The sequence below is a fragment of the Pseudorasbora parva genome, chromosome 15 (assembly GCF_024679245.1).
Source record: "Pseudorasbora parva isolate DD20220531a chromosome 15, ASM2467924v1, whole genome shotgun sequence".
Classification (NCBI taxonomy): domain Eukaryota; kingdom Metazoa; phylum Chordata; class Actinopteri; order Cypriniformes; family Gobionidae; genus Pseudorasbora; species Pseudorasbora parva.
The window spans coordinates 22,685,503-22,705,830 of NC_090186.1; the positions used below are offsets into that span (position 1 = coordinate 22,685,503).

A 20,328-nucleotide genomic window follows, 5' to 3' on the forward strand; every position below is an offset into this window, starting at 1 on the left:
GAAGACCCAGGACACGCTGGAGGGATTATGTCTCCCGGCTGGCCTGTGAACGCCTCGGGGTTACCCCGGAGGAGCTGGAGGAAGTGGCTAGGGAGAAGGAAGTCTGGGCAAAGATGATGGATGGATGGATGAATATTATAGTTATAACTAGGGTTGGGTATCGTTTATTTTTATTTTTTTGGTGCCAAACCGGTACTTTAAAAACGGTACCGGTGCCTAAACGGTCCCTAAACTGATACTTTTGGAAAAAAAGAGCCACAAAACGATGGTGGATGACATTAAATAATGGCTTTTTATTGATTTGTTTTTTATTATTTAAATTAAACTATTTATTAAAAGTTAAAAGTATACTTAAATATATAAATAGATACAAAAGGCTTTAGATTTTACTGTGAATTAAAGTAAATTGTGTTTTGTTACAGAACACAATTTACTTAAATTTAGAGTAAAAGCTAAAGCCACCTGACCCAACTACAATAGGACTAATTTAACACTAAATACCAGCCCTAATACTAGCGATATTAAAGCACTTATAATATAGTCTGTAGTCTTGGTCTGCTACAAATCAGCTTCAGTTCAGCATTATTTAGCATTAATATGACCATATTCTCTTGCTTAGAACGCATCGGCTTATTATTTCCACATGACTCGCAACAGCCGCAAAAGCGCTGCATGACAGCTCAGAGCTCAGCTGTGTATCGGTTTATTCAGTATTTAATCAATTTTTGTTTTATTCCAAATATTCACAAACTTGTTATCTATGTCATGAACTATCCGATATTTAGATTTTCAAATGTATGTAAGTGAATGTGTTTTGTCATAATGATCATTTGAGGCCATAGTTTGCGCCTCAGAGAATCGGATCTGTCAGATTAACATCATGTAAATTCATCCTCGTCTCACGAAATAAATGAAAGTAAGTGACCGGTGAACTCATAGAATAATAGAGTAAACTATATAGTAACTTATATAATGTGTGTCTTGTCTGATATGAATAAAGCACAGTCAAAATAAACCTAAAATAAACAGGATGTGGTTAATAACACTGAACGTTGTGATATGTGGCGAGTGCTGAGCACGTCTGTCTCTGGCTCAGCTTGTGCACGTCTGTCTCTGGCTCAGCTTGTGCAAATTGTAGCCTCTTTTTCCTATTTGTAGTGGAGATAAGTGGTACCCGGTTGGGTCTTCTGCTGTTGTAGCCCATCCGCCTCAAGGTTGAGCATGTTGTGGCTTCACAAATGCTTTGCTAAATACCTCGGTTATAACGAGTGGTTATTTCAAAGATGCTTTTCTATCAATTTTAATCAGTTGGCTCCTCTGACCTCTAGCATCAACAAGGCATTTATCCACAGGAATGCCACATACTGGATGTTTTCCTTTTTCACGCCATTCTTTATTAACTTTAGAAATGGTTGTGCGTGAAAATCCCAGTAACTGAGCAGATTGTAAAATACTCAGACCACACCCCTAAATGCATTGAAGCAACTGCCATGTGATTGGTTGATTAGATAATTCCATTAATGAGAAATTGAACAGGTGTTCCTAATAATCCTTTAGGTGAGTGTATATATATATATATATATATACACACACACATACACATCAGACACTGAAATGTGCAACAAGAACAACATACAATTCACTAGTTAGTTAGAAGTAATAACATTAATTAATGCTAAACTTTACTAACACATTACTGTAAAACTGTATTAAAAATAAAATCCTGAAAAAGTGCAAACTAAGAGGAGTGAGAACCTGGATCCATGCTGGTCTTGAGAGAACTCCACCATGTGTCCAGGCAGGTCACGCAATTGCAGGTTGGGAAAGCGGTTATTCCGGAAGTCCTCTAGTAGGCGACTGCGTCCTGAAGGCATGACATCTGAGCGGCTGTAGCGGGCTCGAGGTGGAGGAAAGAGTTGACTGCTAGAGCTGAAAAGACTGGAGGTACTGCCTGAGCTCCTGTATTTGGCTTCTGCTCCAGGAGCAGCAGAAATATAACGGCCACTGCCATTGGGCAGACCACCTGTGAAGAGCAGGAGAGAGAGGTTTTTTTTTTACTTCTATATGTGAAATCATTGTGTTGGTCACTTAAGACAAATAAGTTCACAATTAAGAAAATTGAGACATGAACATAAAATGAACATCATCTTTACATCTTTGTTTATTCATACACCAAACTTAAATAATGGGGTATAATTAAGGGGCAAAACATAAGCTATATGAAGCTTAGAGTCCTTTCAGAGGGCTGAGAGCATTTTTTCCAAAGCTTTTGAAATGGACCAGTGGCCATTTGATCAGTTTGGATGGTTTGCTTGGTGTTTTACAATCCAACCAAACTTGAAAACGAACCATTATTTTGATCAAACAGTTGAACTGATCATACCCAGATGGAGGCTGGATGAGGACCCGTGGGAGGAGGGCAGAGAGGGTGGAGGTGTCAGAGGTGAGTGGCCAGGTGTCAGTCCAATGGGGCTGGGGGAGGAGGAGTATCCTAGGCTGTTGTAGAAAGACTGGCCAATGGGAGTCAAGCTGCTACCACCACCACGCTTATACAGGTCAGAGCTGGCCAAAAGGGAGTCCCGACGTGTTGCACTGCTGCTAGTGGAAGTTGACACTACAGGAGTACAAGAGTAAGAAGGACAAAGAAGAGAACAAGACAATATGAGAACAACTGACAAACTGATCTGGTATGATAATCCAATTCAAAGAAGACTAAGGCTGGATCAGTTAATTCCTTTGTCTAAAGCAGGGTTGTCAAACACTTTTTTTTATTTTTTAGCTTGGGCCATATTAAGTTGTCTGTACGCTCAAAGCCAACTACACTTCAAGAAGACTTGAATTTGGATTAGACACTCAATTCGTTATTTTTACGATTTCTTTATGGCATTTTTTGGATCTTTTAACCCTCAGGAGTCTAAGCTGTTTCAGGGCCCTTTAGAAGTTTTGAGATGCTCGGACATTTGTGATTTTTTTCAGTTGCTTATAAACACATTCATGGCAAAGTGCAATTACACTGTATTCAACACTAACTGTGCTACCATAATATGTGAGCAGCATGCATGTACATGCTTATATTTTTGAGAGAATAATGTTTACCGGTATGCATGGATTTTGAAAAAAAAACTTTAAAAAAATCTTTTAAAATTAAGGTCTCAAAACACACAATAGATATGTGGCCACAATACTTGGATCAATGGATGTGGTTGTCTAGAATTTTTGTGTCAAACTGATGTGAGAATCATTTAGCTTGCTAATTCACATAATACAATACATTGATTTAAATTTTCTTAGACACTTTTTCTTTACAAAGCCTGTATGCAAAGAGGCGAGATCGATCATGAATATATGGTGTTATCACACCTGAGACAAAGTACCTGCAAAATGAGCTGCATAATGAATGAGCTTCAGGTATGTGACTGAGTGCTAAGCAACAGGACAAAGGAAATGTATTTTGTTGCAGTTTATTTGTAAAATGTAGTCAACAAAGGCACATTACAATGGCCTATTTTAAATTATCAAAAGATTTGACTACACTGCAAAAAAAAAAAAAAAAAAAAATCAATTTGGCATTTTTTTCTTGTTTTCAGTCCAAATATTTAAAAAAAATGAATCAATACTAATTTACTAGATAAGTAACATGATATTTATGGCCCAAGCCCTGAAAAGATATGACATGCTCAATACTGCCTCATTCTGGCTCTGTGAAGAACGAGCCTATTCTACATTTCTAAGCATGAACTAAGAAGGAAATAAAAACACGAAAACTATGGAATAAGGTTTTTGTGTGATTTTTCATGTGCTTTCAGCTATTTTATATCAATAATGGATGTTTACATTATGACTGCTAACAGGTGTAGCGATTAGCTCCATATTAAATGATAAATATAACATGTTTTAAAAAATCCCCATTATATTGCAACAGGAAACTAATAAAAACACTTGATGGTGGTCTAAAGTGACATAACGAATGAAAGTGTAATGTTAAAGGGTTACTTCAGCGATTTGCATATGGCTTTGTATCAGTAGAAACCCTGGTGTATATTCAAATGATCGTTTCCCTCCTGCAGTGTTTGCGCTACGTGAAACTCCCTCAGCGGCTATATCACATATTGAACACACACGTTCAGTTTTTAATTGTAGTTTCTGTTCTCTAACTGAACTGATTTTATGAAAATGAACACGGTCGCAGTGGGAAAGTGAAAGTGATCCAGTCAGAGTGATTCAGTAGCGGTGGCTTTGGGAGTGGTCTCGTAGGGCAGTGAAGCATTCTGGGAATTGTTGTCTTTCATCCACGTGAGACAAATACATTTTCTGTGGCTCGGCCCAACATAAATGTAATTTATGTAGCCCGAGCCCGATTTAAACCAGACCATTTTTAACACGTGGGCGTTCTGAAGAGAACAAGCCTGTAATGAGCCAAGCGCAGCGGACCGGTGTGACTCATATTAAAACTAACATTGATAAACTGATGATACGATAACATCGCAGTTTTCTTCAGAGCGACTGTACAGTCGTATCAAATTATTTTGTTGCAATATTTTCAACAATAGTTTAACACTGTGAAGCTGCTTTGAAACAATCTTCATTGTAAAAGTGCAATATAAATAAAATTGACTTAACTCAGCTCAATAATCCGCAGGTGCAATTATTTTGCTGTTTCATGCATACTGAGCTTTTTACACTGTTAAAGACTTGGATTCCTATTCAAAAAATGGACAAAGTTTCAAACACTAAGTTGGACGTTTGATGTAGTATTTAGTGTCAAAAATACTCCTTCCGGTTTCTCACAAGTTTCGGAGAGTTTTTTTCGTTTTTATTTAATCTGCCCGCAACTGTCATCTAGGAACTCTATAACCTTCTGAGTAGGGCTGGGCGATATGGCCCAAAAAAATTATCACGATATAATTTAGCATATCAGTCGATATCGATAAATGTAAAATGTTTATTTCTTTAAAGTTTAAAGGCATTTTTTGCTCCTGAGTGAAATATGTAGAAAACAAACAGTTAGCTGTGATTTTTAACTATCCTTTATTGTCAAAACATTACAAACACTTCCCAAACAAGTGAAAAATGTATTTAAACTGAGGTAGATTTATTTATTAAAATCTTAACTGTGGTCAGCATTTTTTTACTCAACACTATATGTCAATAATATATCATTATACAGGGCTTGAAATTAAGCATGTTCATTTGCTTGTCCTTCGAACAAGTAAATCGTTCAAGCTTGTCCAAGTAAAAAATTAGCTTGTCCGGAAAAAGTGTGTGTGTGTGTGTGTGTGTGTGTGTGTGTGTGTGTGTGTGTGTGTGTGTGTGTGTGTGTGTGTGTGTGTGTGTGTGTGTGTGTGTGTGTGTGTGTGTGTGTGTGTGTGTGTGTTTGTGTGTTGTAAATATAATTTATTCTGAAGCAATATTCTAACCAGTGTTCAATCAGCTTTGACATATTTAAATCTGCATATTTGTGGTTTTTATTTTTATTGAATCATTTGAAATGTGATATTTTCACCTTTTATAAAGGGCATTTTCCCTTAATCTTATTAAATAAAGGCTAAGCTTCATGTTTCATTTTATATTTGTAATTTTGATCAATACATTAAAGAGCATATTGCAGGTTAAATTTTTTTTGAGATAAACATATAACCTTGTATGAAAATGCCATATGAAAAGGTAATGCAGGATTTAAAATGTTTTTAAAAGACATAAGAGCACAAATTTAGCAGATAAAGTGGCCGTTTCGTTGGCTGTTTGTAAAACCGCTGTTTTTTTCAACATCGCGTCATATTACGTCACGAGAGGAAGTCGTCTGCCAAGCTCTGCATTGGCTCAGTGCAGAATAGGTTGGTATTCTGTAGTAATCAGTGTATTTTCGGTAGTTTTTCTATTTAAATGTATCATTGTCATGGAAAATGATAGTGTCCAAACTGTCAGGACATTGAGTCCACAGGTTTCCTAAAAAAAATTGTTAGAAAAGCTGCATTGTGGCGTTTTGTGCAGGTGAAGAGACGGTACTTCACTTCTGCATCTGCTTTGACACACGCGGTGGTGTGTGTGTGTGTGTGTGTGTCTGTGTGTGTGTGTGTGTGTGTTCACTTTACACCGCGGATTATCAGCGATATGATGAAGTTTACCATTGCAATACTCATGCAGTTAAAGGATAATATTAAATGATTAAATACTCACACGCAATGCTTCTTGGCTATTGTTTTTACATTAATCAATTTCAACATTGATTAATACAAAGTATGTAGGGTACATAAACACACATGCATAGTCTCACACATAAAAAAAAAAAGTCAGGAATTATGTGCTGATAATGTATATTTTATTCAAGCGTATCGTTTACTCAAATACATACTCAAAACGTCATACATCCCATACATCCATACATCCAAACTATCGACGGTGAATCGGCACAAAATAAACCCATAACAGAATGAGTGAATAAAGGATCACAATAACACGTTATACTGTCTGTGGCTCGGCCGCGGCGGAGTGTGACGGCCGGTCGCGGATCCGTCAGACGATCAGCTCGGAGAAACCGCGTGAACTGAGCGCCGTAACTGAGGCGATCCGGGCGAACACACACACACACACGCGCGCGAGCGTTCGCGTTAAACAGAGACTGGAGACTCAAACCAGAGACTCAATGTTGCTGCTAGGTTTAGATAGAAAACATTACTTGTGTGCAAATGATTTGTTGAAAATGATTTGTTCATGACTTCCGGTGCGCTGCTCAGCGGCGCACTGCGCTTCACTATCCTATGTTTATGACTTGTTTGTTTTGTTTAAATGTTCACTGTCCGGTGTTTGGTTAAGGACCTGTAAAAGTGGAAAGATGAAGGTACGGGAAAATGCACTCTTGATCTGTATTCTGGGGATAATTGGCCTCTGTGGACTATGTTTGGGGATGCAATTACCAACTGCATGTGGAACCTCATTATGCGGCGTCACACTGCCGTCTGCACGCACGTACAGCCGGGAGACGTTGCTGGAGTTAAACTTAAAGACTACTCAAGGGATGTTAACAGGCCAATTCAAAGATTTGCTAGAGAATATTCCACGCGAGCTGATAAGAACGAAACGAAAGAAAAGAGGAAAAAGAGGTGGAATTCGGAGTCGACTGCGAAGGAGATTTACTCGGCCACCGCTGCCATCTATTGTCTTCAGTAATCTGCGTTCTCTGAGTAACAAAGTGGATATGATAAGATCGCACACAAGGTACTGTAATGAATTTCGTGAAGCATCTCTGCTCTGCTTCACAGAAAGTTGGCTGCAGTCTACAATGCCTGACTCACTTTTTGAGGTTCCTGGATTCACATTAGTTCGCGCTGATAGAGACAAAATCTCGGGTAAAAGCAAAGGAGGTGGCATCTGTGTGTATATAAACGATAAATGGTGCCGAGCGTATTCAGTAAAATATAAAATATGTGACTCTAACGTTGAAATTCTTGGCATGACTTTAAGACCTTTTTATCTGCCAAGAGAATTTGGTTGTATTTTGCTGTTCGCGGTATACGTTCCGCCCAGCGGTAAACCATCTCAGGCAGCCAGCCTGATAGCGGATTATATTCACGAACTACAGCTACACTATTCAGATGCACCCGTGATTGTGCTAGGTGATTTAAACCAGTGCAAATTGGAGACTTTTTTGCCGGGATTTGAACAGTATGTAAAGACTCAAACAAGACATAATAATATCCTTGATAAGTGCTTTGTGAATGTTAAGGATGCTTATGTGTCAAAGAGTATGCCACCAATTTTAAACTCTGACCACAATGTGGTACATATGACTCCTGTGTACAAGACCAAACTTAAAAAAAGCAAACCAGAAAAGAAAGTGATTAGACTGTGGTCGAATGAAAGTGTGCAACAACTGAAAGCTTGTTTCGACTGGACAAATTGGGACATTTTTGAAGATGGCTCACTCGATGAAAGAACTACAGTGTTAAACGACTATATTAACTTCTGTGTGGAGCTGGTCATACCCACTAAAGAAATTAAAGTGTATCCAAATAATAAGTCATATGTGACCAAGGATATTAAAGAAGTTATTAATTTAAGGAAATTAGCTTTTAAGAATAAGGATATCAGAGCACTTAAACAAACAGAAAGAGAGTTAAAAACTAAATTAAAGGAAACAAAAGAAGTTCATAAGAGGCGTTTGGAGGAAGCCTTTAAGACTAGTAATACTAAAAAGGTTTGGGATATTATGAAATCAATGACTGGATTGGTCTCCTCAAACAAATTAATTGTAACTGATAATGAACTTTGTTTTGGGAATGAATTGAACAGCTTTTTTACCAGATTTGAAGATAAATATGACAATACTGAGGACATAAGAGATACAATTCCAGCATTATTGGACAGAATTGTTATTGAGGTTGAGGAAGTTAGAAAAATGTTTTTGTCTATTAATACAAAAAAAGCAGTTGGTCCAGATGGATGTAGTGCAGGTCTGCTAAAGAATTTTGCACATGAGTTGGCTCCGGTGTGGCAACCAGTATTTCAAACCTCAGTAGACACACTGACTGTGCCTGTGATATGGAAAACCGCTTGCATAAAACCATTACCTAAAATTTCTTGTCCAAGAGAACATAAAGATTATAGACCAATAGCCCTTACCTCAGTGATTGGAAAATGTCTAGAAAGAATATTGCTCCAGCATTTAGTTCTGATGGTTAAAGATAAATTAGATCCCTGGCAATTTGCCTATAAGAAAGGCTGTAGTACTGAAGATGCAGTGGCTGCTTTAGTGCATATCATCTCTAAACATTTAGATAAACCGAAAACAACCGTAAGAACTGTATTTATGGATTTTTCATCTGCCTTCAACACAATACAGGTTGACATACTGGTGTCAAAACTTGTACAGTTGAGTGTAAATCCATACCTAATTCACTGGTACATATCTTTTCTCACTAACAGAGTTCAAAGAGTTAAAGTAAATAAAACAATGTCATCTGCTATCACAACTAATGTCGGAGTACCACAAGGCTGTGTAAGTTCAGCCGTACTTTTTACCTTGTATACAGATGACTGTCGTACGGACATGTTAAATCAGTATTTGTTAAAGTATTCTGATGATACTGTTTTAATATCTGTGTTGAATAACTGTGACAGTCCTGATTTTCATCAACAGGGTGTGACTAAACTGATAGAGTGGTGCGAGAATAATGCTCTTGTCATTAATACGAGTAAAACGGAGGAGATTATATTTTGTCCAACATCTGACACTCAATTAATGCCTGTTTTTATCCATAATGAAGAAATCAGACAGGTTAAAGGATACAAGTATTTAGGAGTTATGATTGATGAGATCTTATCCTGGAAAGATCATATTGACTCTCTCTGTAAAAGAACCAAGCAGAGAATTTATTTTCCTCGTCGTCTTAGGTCATTTGGAGTAAGAAAACAGATTCTTCTGCTGTTCTTTAGGTCCGTTATAATGAGTATATTGCAATACTGCAACTCTATCTGGTATAGGAGTCTGTCAGTTAAGTCAAAAACAAAGTTGTTTAATCAGATAAAAATCTGTTCAAAAATTGTAGGTCAGCCCCTTGAGAAGCTCTATGATTCAGCTTATTATAAAAACTTGTTAAGGCTGGCTAATAATATGGTTTCTGACCCTAAGCATGTCCTACATAATGAATTTGAATTGTTACCATCAAATCGGAGGTATAGAGTCCCAAGATTTAACAAAGTGAGGCTGAAACACTCTTTTGTGTATCAGGCTACTTTAGAGTTGAATAAATCACTAAGGTAAAAATTCACAGTATGGAGAAGGTGGATTAAGTGTATGTCGATGTTTAATGTATGTGTGTTGCTGTAAACATAGATACTGTTGTGCAAGAAAAATTTCAGACTTGTCTGACAATAAAGTATATATCATATCATATCATATCATATCATATCATAAAAGCATAGAACAGCAGCCCTTTCAACAGAAACAACCAGAGAGGGAGTGAGGGCGCACGTGCGTATGTATGTGTTTGTGTCATGGTGTGTGTGTGTGTAAAAAGGCACTGTAATGGTTGCAGCAACTGAGCTATAGCATAATAATACTCATAGATCTAGCCTGTGACATTGTTGTGCATGATTTGGCAATAGGGGACAGTCAGAGCCATGCTGGTGAAAATCAAGCCGACTCCCGATTTTTTTGGATTTTGTATGTTTAAAAAATATCGTGAGAGAGGGAGGTGCGAGAAACGTGCTCGGCTCGTCGTGTTTTTCCTCACATGCTGCGAGCCACGACCATACAAGCATCCACAATGTCCACGCGAGGGAAAAACATCGTCTGCGAGCAGCGAGCTCATATGTCAGCAAAAACAGCAGCGGGTAACGTTACGCCCCGCGCCCGGCTTTAACGTCTAATGTGGACGGCGAGTGTGACTTAAGCCAGATGGTCTGAACTTATTATTAGTTTCTGTTATTGGTATACTCCTAGATGACCAATACCAGCTTTGCGATTGCCTGCTACATGATAATTATCTGCGAAGTATTGTAATCTGAGCACAGTGTTATCGTATAATGTTATGAGCCGACTCTCTCACCTGCTCTGTTTTCCACTGTTTCTCCTCACACAACAACTCAAATCCTCTCCTATGATCGTTGTTCTGACTAATCCTGGCCTGTCCCTTATTGTGTGTCATAATTGCATGGCTGTGGTCTGCCATATGAGTATTAATAAACATTTATAATTTCCTCAGCGTCCGAACTGTCATTGTGATCCATTGTTTTCCTATGGTTGAAAGTCACGGCACTCCTTCTCGTTATGTCACTTCCGGTTTGCGCATTTTTAGATGCGGAAGTAAAATTTTCTCACAAAAACGACTCAAAAAGACTTATTAGCGTATTTACAAGTATATTCTAAAGAAATTCTAGGTCCTACATTATTTTTCTATACACTGACTCACTGGAGTCTCTAACCTGCAATATGCTCTTTAAATTAAAATAAAACACTATTAGGGCTGTTACCAATCAAATTAAATAATTTACACTGAAAAATTACAACAGCATTAAATAATGTTTTGAGATTTGTAGTTTTGAATAGACAAATAAGACATGTTGGTAAGTATGTTTAAAGATCAAATTAAACCACTAGTAGGTGGCAGCAGGTGGCCGTCTTAATGAGCGAGTCATTGAGTCGTTCATTCAAATGATTCATTCAAACAATGAATCGTTCATTTAAACACGTTGCTGTGAGACGCGTTGCGGTTCTGCTGTGAACGATTTTCGCAGCTGAAATAGAACAAAAACGCTCAATATTGCATTGTATATATTTAATTGTGTAAGTAAAACACTAAAAACGCAAACGGTCAAAAAAAAGCGTTTTAAGAAACATTTTTAGGCCCCTTCTCTTGCCTCACAGTGGATTGGTCCACCGTGCATCTCACCGACACACACACACAAACACACCTCACCGACAGTGTGCTGGTCGGGAGAGAGAAAAGTTCAGTATTTGTGGATCTCCAGTAAGGGCTGTCTAGTCTATTTTATTCATTTTAAACACCAGATGACATTATTTCTCGTTTGATACAGGCGATGCGGAGTCATTAATACATCACCAAAGACAAACATTTATGATAGCGATGTACAAGTCCGATGTTTTAGTGATTATAGTTTGGAAACGTTAGCCTGTTGTAAATATGTCACCCACTACAGCTAACAAGGTAATAAGCCGGTGTGTGAATGTAGTTAATGTAGATTCACCGCTGTGTTGGGCTCAATGTTATATGGAAGGACTTTGAAGAAACACAATAATTTAATAATTTAATTCCGTGTGGTGAACGTGAACCTATGATAAGCAGTCCACGCACGTCGCTCTGTTTTATGTCGGATGGGATCGCTAAAATATCTCCAAACCACTGAAGTTGAGCGAACTAACTTGTCAACGATATCTGTGTCCTCCGAGCTGGCCGCGAGCATTGCATTTTCTTCATTATTGCTCATTTTTATCGCTCCACTTGATCCTCCAAGCCTGTCAGCCACAGACTGTAAACATTACCGCGTGCAGCACCCAGACACCCGGTCTGCAATACGCATGTGCAGCATTACGCAAAGCGCGTAAGTATTATATCGAGAATTTATCGGCCTGTTGTTATCGTTTTATCGAGGAAACTTATATCGTGATAATTATCGTTATCGTTTTATCGCCCAGCCCTACTTCTGAGCTGTATTCCTCTCAATCTGGACGGGCCAATCACATCGTGTATAGAGTCGGCGGGTGGGGCCATAATGACGACGCCCGAGTTGCGTTTGCGTGCTTCTAGTAAACACAGAAACTGGCGAACGGCGGCGGTCTTTCGAATCAGCTTTGACCGCGATTCTGGAAGACTTGGAGTTGGAGTATTTGATAAAATCATCTTAAAAAAATCTAAACATGGTCTTAGAAAATGTTGCAGAAAAGTCATAGTTTTGAACATAACAGCCTTGTGCCACTTGTACACACTTGTGCCTTCACTTAAGCTGTAGTTATAAGTCGTTATACTACGTTCACATAATATTTTTATACATGAAGAAAAATATTTTAAATATTTATTTATTTTATTTTTATGTTTTAGCCTATATATCTCTATAGTAATAACTGTCTGAGTAATTCTGAGTATTCAGCTTTAAACTCTCACATGTTGGTGAGATGTGTATATTCAGAATAGTTTGTGAGCAGCTGTCTTTTTACTATGAGTATTAGGGGTGTGCATTGGCACTTCCTTCACGATTCGATTCGATTACGATTCACCAGGTAACGATTCGATTCGATTCGATTCTACGATGCATTGTGATGCATCAAAATTCTACTGCACACAAAGCAAATTTTTCATCAGTCATGAGGCAATACAAGCAGATATTAAACAACAGGTTGTATTGGCTGCTATGTGTCTCCTGTATCTTTGACATAAAAGTTATTAAATAAAATAAAATGTAATTAAATAAAATGCAATTAGCCCTTAAATGCATGACTGTTTCACCAAACATTCTTACATATTCAGGTCGTTAGCGACCCAGATCTATATTTAACATGGATAGACCTCTACCTGTCGTGATAATATATAAAACTCCTGATTTTAGAGTAGCAGCTACAGAAGAATAAAATAAAACCTATTTCGTTACCTTTTGGAGCTTGGAAGGATTCAGTGTGAGCAGATGTTTAATACCATCATCCTATGACCTCATCAGAGCTCGTTTACCAGTATATTCAGCATCTGCCTCATATTCGCGATCTCCAGCATATTCTCAAAACTCATTTTCAATGTCTTCAAAATCAATATTTTGATCACTGACAGCTTCTTGACCACATCCATCATCAAGAGACAGTGACACTAACATATGATTGTGTTTAGTACTTGCTTTCTGCGGTAAATCACTGAGCCATTTCAAGTTTTGCAGATTATTGTTTCGTTTTCTGTCCGAGGTAACTATGAGTGAAACGTCACTTCATCATTGCGTATCAGACATTGCCACCTTGTGGAATAAAGGTGAATTGCGGCGTTTTTCGTCATTATAGATTCATTGATTATTGTGCAAAAAATATATACGTACAATCCTATACACCTCGGGTCGTTAGCGCGTTTTTAATAACCCGTCTATCGCGGTCCTCTCCCTCTGCCTCAGCCATCTCTTGTTGTTGTTGTTATTCTCTCGGAACCGGAAGTATTTGAAACTTCCGCCAGAAAATAAACAGTGACATAATCGATTATGGCACTTTGCCGCATCGATGCTGAATCGTTCATGCCCCGCATCGCGATGCATCGCCGAATCGATTATTGTTGACACCCCTAATGAGTATGTCTAAATGCTCAATTTGCCAAATGGAGGGGTGACAGGCAAGGGGTTAACAAAGTCCTCCTAGAGATTTAATCATATCAACATCATATTTGCACAGTCTAATCTAAGGGCCTTTGTGACGTTAAATTGTCCATGGCTTCCCACAAATTTTAATTTTTTGTCATGACACAGGAACTTGTTGTAACTCAAGCATACAATGCCTGATCTGCCCCAAACTTCACAAGTTTGATAACAGTCCTGGCTTGAAGACATCTACATGCTAATATTCAGTCAAATTTATAGCACCACCAGCTGGTAGCAGGAAGTATGTCACTTTTTGAAAATGTTTTGAATAACTCTTATTTTCACCCAATTTACTTCAAACTTCATCAATATAATGTGAAAACATTACAGATATAGAAATAAGAATGGATTCCTGATATTTTAAATACTGTTGCCATGGTAAAGTATCAAAGTTGAATTATCTTTTTGGATGTTTTTGAGACTTAGCATGCTTGAAATTGCGCGTGCGCTGTGTGTGTGTGTGTGTGTGTGTGTGTGTGTGTGTGTGTGTGTGTGTGTGTGTGTGTTTTCTCTATACATAGGCTTTACAGAAGGTCATGTGCTGTGTTTGAAAAGATCACTTTTGACACGTATTTAAATTAATTATTTACAGATATAATTCTAATTGATTAAAAATGTAAATTTCACACGATTTTCTAGTTTATAAGTTGTCTGGCTATCACCAGACCAAGCTCAATTTAAAGGGTCATGAAACCCCCCTGCTGCAGCGGTGTTTTTTCACACCTTCGATTTGAAAAAGCTTGTTAAAAGGGGAGTGGTCGACTGTGAAAAGGTGGGATGGTATTGTGTGGAAAGAGGGAATGTTTGCATAAATAGGGGAGTGTCTGTCAGTAGGTGCTGAGCGGTTCTGAGACATGTTCTTGGTTCACGTTGGCATTGTTTACCACAGAGAGATTAAATGAGGGATGAGTACAGCGAATGAGAGAGCTATGAGTGGCGTGCAGCAGAGATCGCAAATCATTCAGCTCTTCAAAGTTCAAACCAGCATAATTCAGTGAGAAATGAAAATAAATGTTATTCTGCATGACGAAATATTTTGCAAACGTGATAAAACTATATTTGTCCAAATATGCACGCTGTTTGGCAAGATGAACAACGCGCCGACTTGATAAGAGAACGTGAACCACCCAACATGCGATGTGATAAGAGATGTGTAATTCTAGATCGGGGTAAAAGCGAAGGGGTTTGAGGTCTCGACCGCGCATTGCCGTGACGATCCGCGCTGTCTATCACTCGGCAGCTAAATCTATATTTGTCCAAATATGCATCACACTGTTTCACTAAGAGCCCGAACACATGCGGTTTAGTGCATGGCTGTGACGACAAATAAAACGGAGAGGACGTGGCTTTTGTTCATTGGCCTACAGATTACAGATTGGTTATTTTGCACTCCTGACATAGATAGTCAACGCTTGCAGGTTCGGCGTGCGATTCCTCAGGTGAATTTTACTTTACCGAGTCTTTGTAGCAAAGGCTTCCACAGACGGCGCCGGTTACAGCTCGCTCGGCGCCCTTTACGTTACTTCGTATCAGCACAACGCCTAGCTTTCCTCCGTGACTTTTCCGCACGCTGCTTCCAAAACTTCCCCACCATATCTCTACAATAATGATGTAAGACGAGCCTGACAGAAGTGACTGTCTCATGCATATTAACTAAATTATCTTGTATGCATACTACAGCGCAGGGATTGGACTGAATGAGCTTTATGTCATGAATATATATCGAGAATTGCTCAGAGCGGTCGACGTCAGCATGTGCCCAGCTGCCCATACTTGGGCCGAAAAGGCCGTGCCGACGTCAGCATTTGTGACGTTGCTCCGACTAAACTTTTCAAACCGGAAGACAGAAATCGCTCTGAAAAATGCAAAAATAACTATTTTCACATATGCATACCATTAATGAGTACCCTTAGTGTTTTCAATGATGTGCAGCCTATACATATCTGTTTACATCTCAAAAAAAGTGTTTTGGGGTTTCATGACCCTTTAAAAGTGAACATTGGTCTGGGGAGTCTGCTTTGTATTTTCTACTGCACAAGAGGCGTAATAAATGAGCATTATTCGAATGACTCTGTATGCAAATGGTTAGTCCTTCAACCATTCAGACGTGATCAGCAGGCAACTCTTACCTGACACTAATATTAAAATCATCGCTGCAGTTTCTGCAGTGATTTGGCTCCATTTGTTAATTTTGTAATTAACATTGTTTTATTGGATGCCACGCATATTGAAATGAAAGCATGCTTAACTGCATAAGATTAGTGACCAAACAATAGCTAATATAGGTCAAAAACACAAAGAGAAGTGTTAGAATAATACAACATCACCATTCGGATGGTATTCTTTCGCTCATTTGAAATTGACGTGACATCATCTGATATGAAATTAATTAAATTTATTTGATCTCATAGATGTGAGTGTTGTGGTTCATGGTCATAGCAGCACCAACTGCTTGCTGATGAGGTAAATTCATCTTAATTTGTAGGGCACTGATAGTAGTAGTTTTATAATTGTGTTAATAAAAATATAAAGACCTTGAATTAAACACTGGCCCTCTGGACTTACACAATTTAGAGCTGCAAAAAATAACTTTGCACATTTTTGAAAGTGACCTTTTATATCCTATGACATTAAAAAATATAATCTCTTTTTAAATGACATAATGGGTGTGTCTTGTGGTCATAGTGGCACCAGCTGCTGCGGTAAATGTGGCATATTTGAGTGATTTTAAAATATTCTCCTGTTTAAATGCATATTTTATGTCGTGCAGAGCTGCCCTGAAGCCATTGGGGTGGCATCGCTGCTTGCAGCTTTAATAGTTCTTGTTTTCTAAAAAATCTAAAATTAAGGTTGAATTGCTAGTATATCGATTCTCTTAGGTTGTGGCTAAAAAAATATGTCTGAACAAGACACTTGGGACTCAATTCCTTAAGATTAATTTGATCCGAATCAAATCTTACATATGACAGCATGACAGTGTAATGAATTAACTTACAGGCCAAATTAAATGAGGTTTTGGCACATGGTCTAATGCATACAGAGGCAGAAGTCTGTTTGAAAACCTTTCTAAATCAAAGTTGAATCTAATAAGGGGTTGATTTGAGACATTTTTTTCACTTAACAGTCACTACTGAACAATGCAAATAGTCAAACAGACCTGATGAGCCAAAGGCACCAAGGGCAGAGCCTAGCCCAACACCCAGAGATCCACCAGTGCTGCTGAAACCCAGAGATGTGCTAGGTGGAGGTGCCACGCTTGTATGGGAGAATAGCGAGCTGCTCTGGGAGCTGGGCGCCACTGAGCCAGACCCATAGAAGGAATTGGAGGGCAGTCCGCTGGAGGGTGGAGGTGGCTGCTGCTGAGGTTGAGGTTGCTGGGGTTGTTGGCAGCCCATGGACCGGTAAAGACCATTAGCTGGACCAGACATGCTGTTACCAGAACCTGACGCAGATGCAGCTAGACAAGAGAGGACAGAAAAAAATAACAAGAAGATTCAAAGTAATAAGAAAATCAGTTCGATTGAATAAAAATAACTAATAAAGAATCAACTAATAAGAATAAAAAAAATATATATTTTTTTTTAAAATAGTAGGTTAAAGCATATTCACCAGCTTGTGCAGCTGCTGGGTTGATAAGGAGAGGGGTTTGGACCAGTCGGACAGGTCCACCCAGGCCAGTGCGAGCTCCAGGACCCATTACCAAAGCACCAGTCTGATCATAGTAAGCAGCTGGTGCTAGAACTTGGTAACCTGATTAAAACATAACAGACTGAATCTGGGTCTGAATCAATGTGTTGTGGAAGTGTCTTTTGCATTATCATGACATGATATTTTGGGGAACATCTTAGTTCATAGAGAATATGCCTTAGAGCAAGGATTTGACTATTTAAAAGGATTTCAATGAAGGTAAGGCTTCAGTATGCCAAGCTTAGTACACACGCTTAGTTTTGTGAGGAAACAGCATATCACTTAAAGGGTTACTTCAGCTTTTAGGATATAGCTTTGTATCAGTAAAAACCCTGGAGTATATTTTTTTTGGTATTCACAAACAGTGTTTGACATTTATACTGCTGAAATTAGATTTAAAGGGGTGATGAATTGAGAAATCAACTTTCCCTTGAGCTTTTGATATATAAAAGGTCATGGTAATGTAAGATTATCCTGTAAGTTTAAGAGCTGAAAACTTCCTTTTTAGTCAGAGAAAAGCTTTTATAGACACCAGGCCCAGAAAACAATTGTGTGCTTCATCCTTGCATCATCGCGCGATGAAACAAACCTCTACAGAACGTGTAATTCAGAAGCCCCGCCTACCAACTTATATAGTTGTTCGGATCACTAGCCAGCAGCAATAACAATGTGGAAGAAGATAGCAAGATCCTGTGGAAGGACATAGTCGCTGCATAAGCTTCCTTCGGATCATAATATTAGGAATGTATGATACTTCATTTATTTTTAATGAAGTTCCAGCTCACGTGGGGAAGATCATATATGCGTGTTCGCTTCTTTTCACCACGGAATCATGTGTAAACAAGCCTCAAGTGCTGGATTTGCAGACACAATGTTGTGCCTTCTATATTGGATCTGACAGGAATTGTGCAACAAACTTATGTAAGTAAAACGACTTTTATATGTAGTAATAGCAGTCCAAGAGCTGTTTTCCAGATGGGCTACCAAAACGTACGCCTGTCGGCAGAAATTCGTTTTTGATCTGGTTGCGCACGTGTGTGTCGACCGATCCTGCAGGCCATGTAATACAGAAATAATATTCCAATCAATCGTGGGTGGATGAGAAATAAATCATTGTGTTTGCTTGATAAAGACGTTTACAAGCGCTGTGATCGAGAGAATATTTGCAGTTGCCGCTTTCAAAATAATCTCTCCCTCATGTGAACTGACAGGGGCATAGATATGACAGCAGAGCTGAAGCTCATTAAACATCAAAATCTTATCCAATCCTAGCCGTGGGCGTCTCCATTGCGGCACGCCCATCAAAAATATGTAGGTGTGTTTGTTTCTTCAATAGACTTTGTGTTCTACTGAAGAAACAAACACACCTACATCTTGGATGCCTCATTTTGTGATGAACTATCCCTTTAACTTTTTTTACATACCGTTTGTGAATTCATGCATGTATCAAAAAAGTAAGTATTTAAAATATATTTAAAATATAAGTATTTCTTAAAGGTCCCGTTCTTCGCGATTCCATCTTTTAAACTTTAGTTAGTGTGTAATGTTGCTGTTAGAGCATAAATAATAACTGTAAAATTATAAAGCTCAAAGTTCACTGCCAAGCGAGATATTTTATTTAACAGAAGTTCCCTTTCAAAGCCTACAGCGAACGGCCGGTTTGGACTACAGCAGGAAGTGCAGGGATGTAATGACGTCACTAGAACCGTTTGTTGTGACGTCACTAACCCTCCGCCCACAAGAACACGCAAAAAATGGGGCGTGGCCTGGTTACTCTACCACGTGGAGAAGAGCACGCATTCAGCGCTTGCATCGCCCCGTTATGGTAAGAGGCGGGACCTTTCCGGGCAAAGTGCGCTAAGCTGCTGTCCAATCACAACACGGGACACGCTGGCCCAATCAGAACTCGTTACGTATTTCTGAAGGAGGAACTTCATAGAACAAGGAAATCATCAGGCCATTTTTTTTTTTGCATTATACATGCAATATACCAAACTTAAAAAATAAACTTAATTAAAATCTCTGTGTCAAAATAAAAAGAGGAGAGAAAAGTTTTTAACAAACCTCTACCAGCTTTTATGCTTGCAGTTGCTAAATATTAAGATTTTAAATTCATCAATCAGAGCTTTTCTGTTAAAAGTATAAAATACATTTTTTGCCCAGTGTTTTACTTTATTTTTGCACTCTGACAACCATGCGCGTGACTTCGATACGATACCAGACTAAAATACCTCGATACTAAATCGATACCATGGTAAAAAACAAACAGATAATATGAATAATATGACCACAGAACTTATTATTCATTTTTTTATTTTACTAAAAATTTTATTACAATAATCACAGCCCAATGGAGCAGTTTCAGACTCATATTCTGACTAGACTTGAGTATGACCACATCAGGGTAAGTAATTATAGTATAATATTTTTAAAATGTAATTTTATAATTACTAGATTTGTAATTGTAATTTAGTTTTTAAAAATAAGCAAAAAATTCAAATTCAAATCAATTCACCCTCTCTGCATGACAATAATATATATAAATACATTTTAAAGGAAAACAATGTAATTTGTAATTTTTGTAATTCCTATTAAGGTGTGCATATGGTTGCCAGATTTCAGTGATTTAAATCCCCCAAAACAGAGCTTTTCTGTGAAAAGAACAGGTATACTCTACGGTGTTTTACCTAAACATGTCCAATCTGGCAACCATATGCACACAAGCTCTCTTTCGCGTGCGGATGATCTGAAAACACCAATAAACAAGTAAACTGCATTTCAGCAATCTCCAATTTGAGA

At 38.3% G+C, this 20,328-nt stretch overlaps 1 protein-coding gene across 9 annotated transcripts in view; it reads right to left on the reverse strand.

Moving 5' to 3' along the window:
• The window catches only part of pum2 (pumilio RNA-binding family member 2), a 224,951-nt gene that overhangs the window by 76,942 nt on the left and 127,681 nt on the right, over nt 1-20,328 (reverse strand). For all 9 annotated transcript variants that reach the window (XM_067417377.1, XM_067417370.1, XM_067417373.1 and 6 more), the window contains exons 12-15: nt 17,452-17,592; nt 17,000-17,299; nt 2,384-2,614; nt 1,756-2,023 (exon numbers count right to left, since the gene is read on the reverse strand). In XM_067417377.1, coding sequence (XP_067273478.1) covers nt 1,756-2,023; nt 2,384-2,614; nt 17,000-17,299; nt 17,452-17,592 — 940 coding nt within the window. The remainder of the gene's footprint in view (nt 1-1,755; nt 2,024-2,383; nt 2,615-16,999; nt 17,300-17,451; nt 17,593-20,328) is intronic.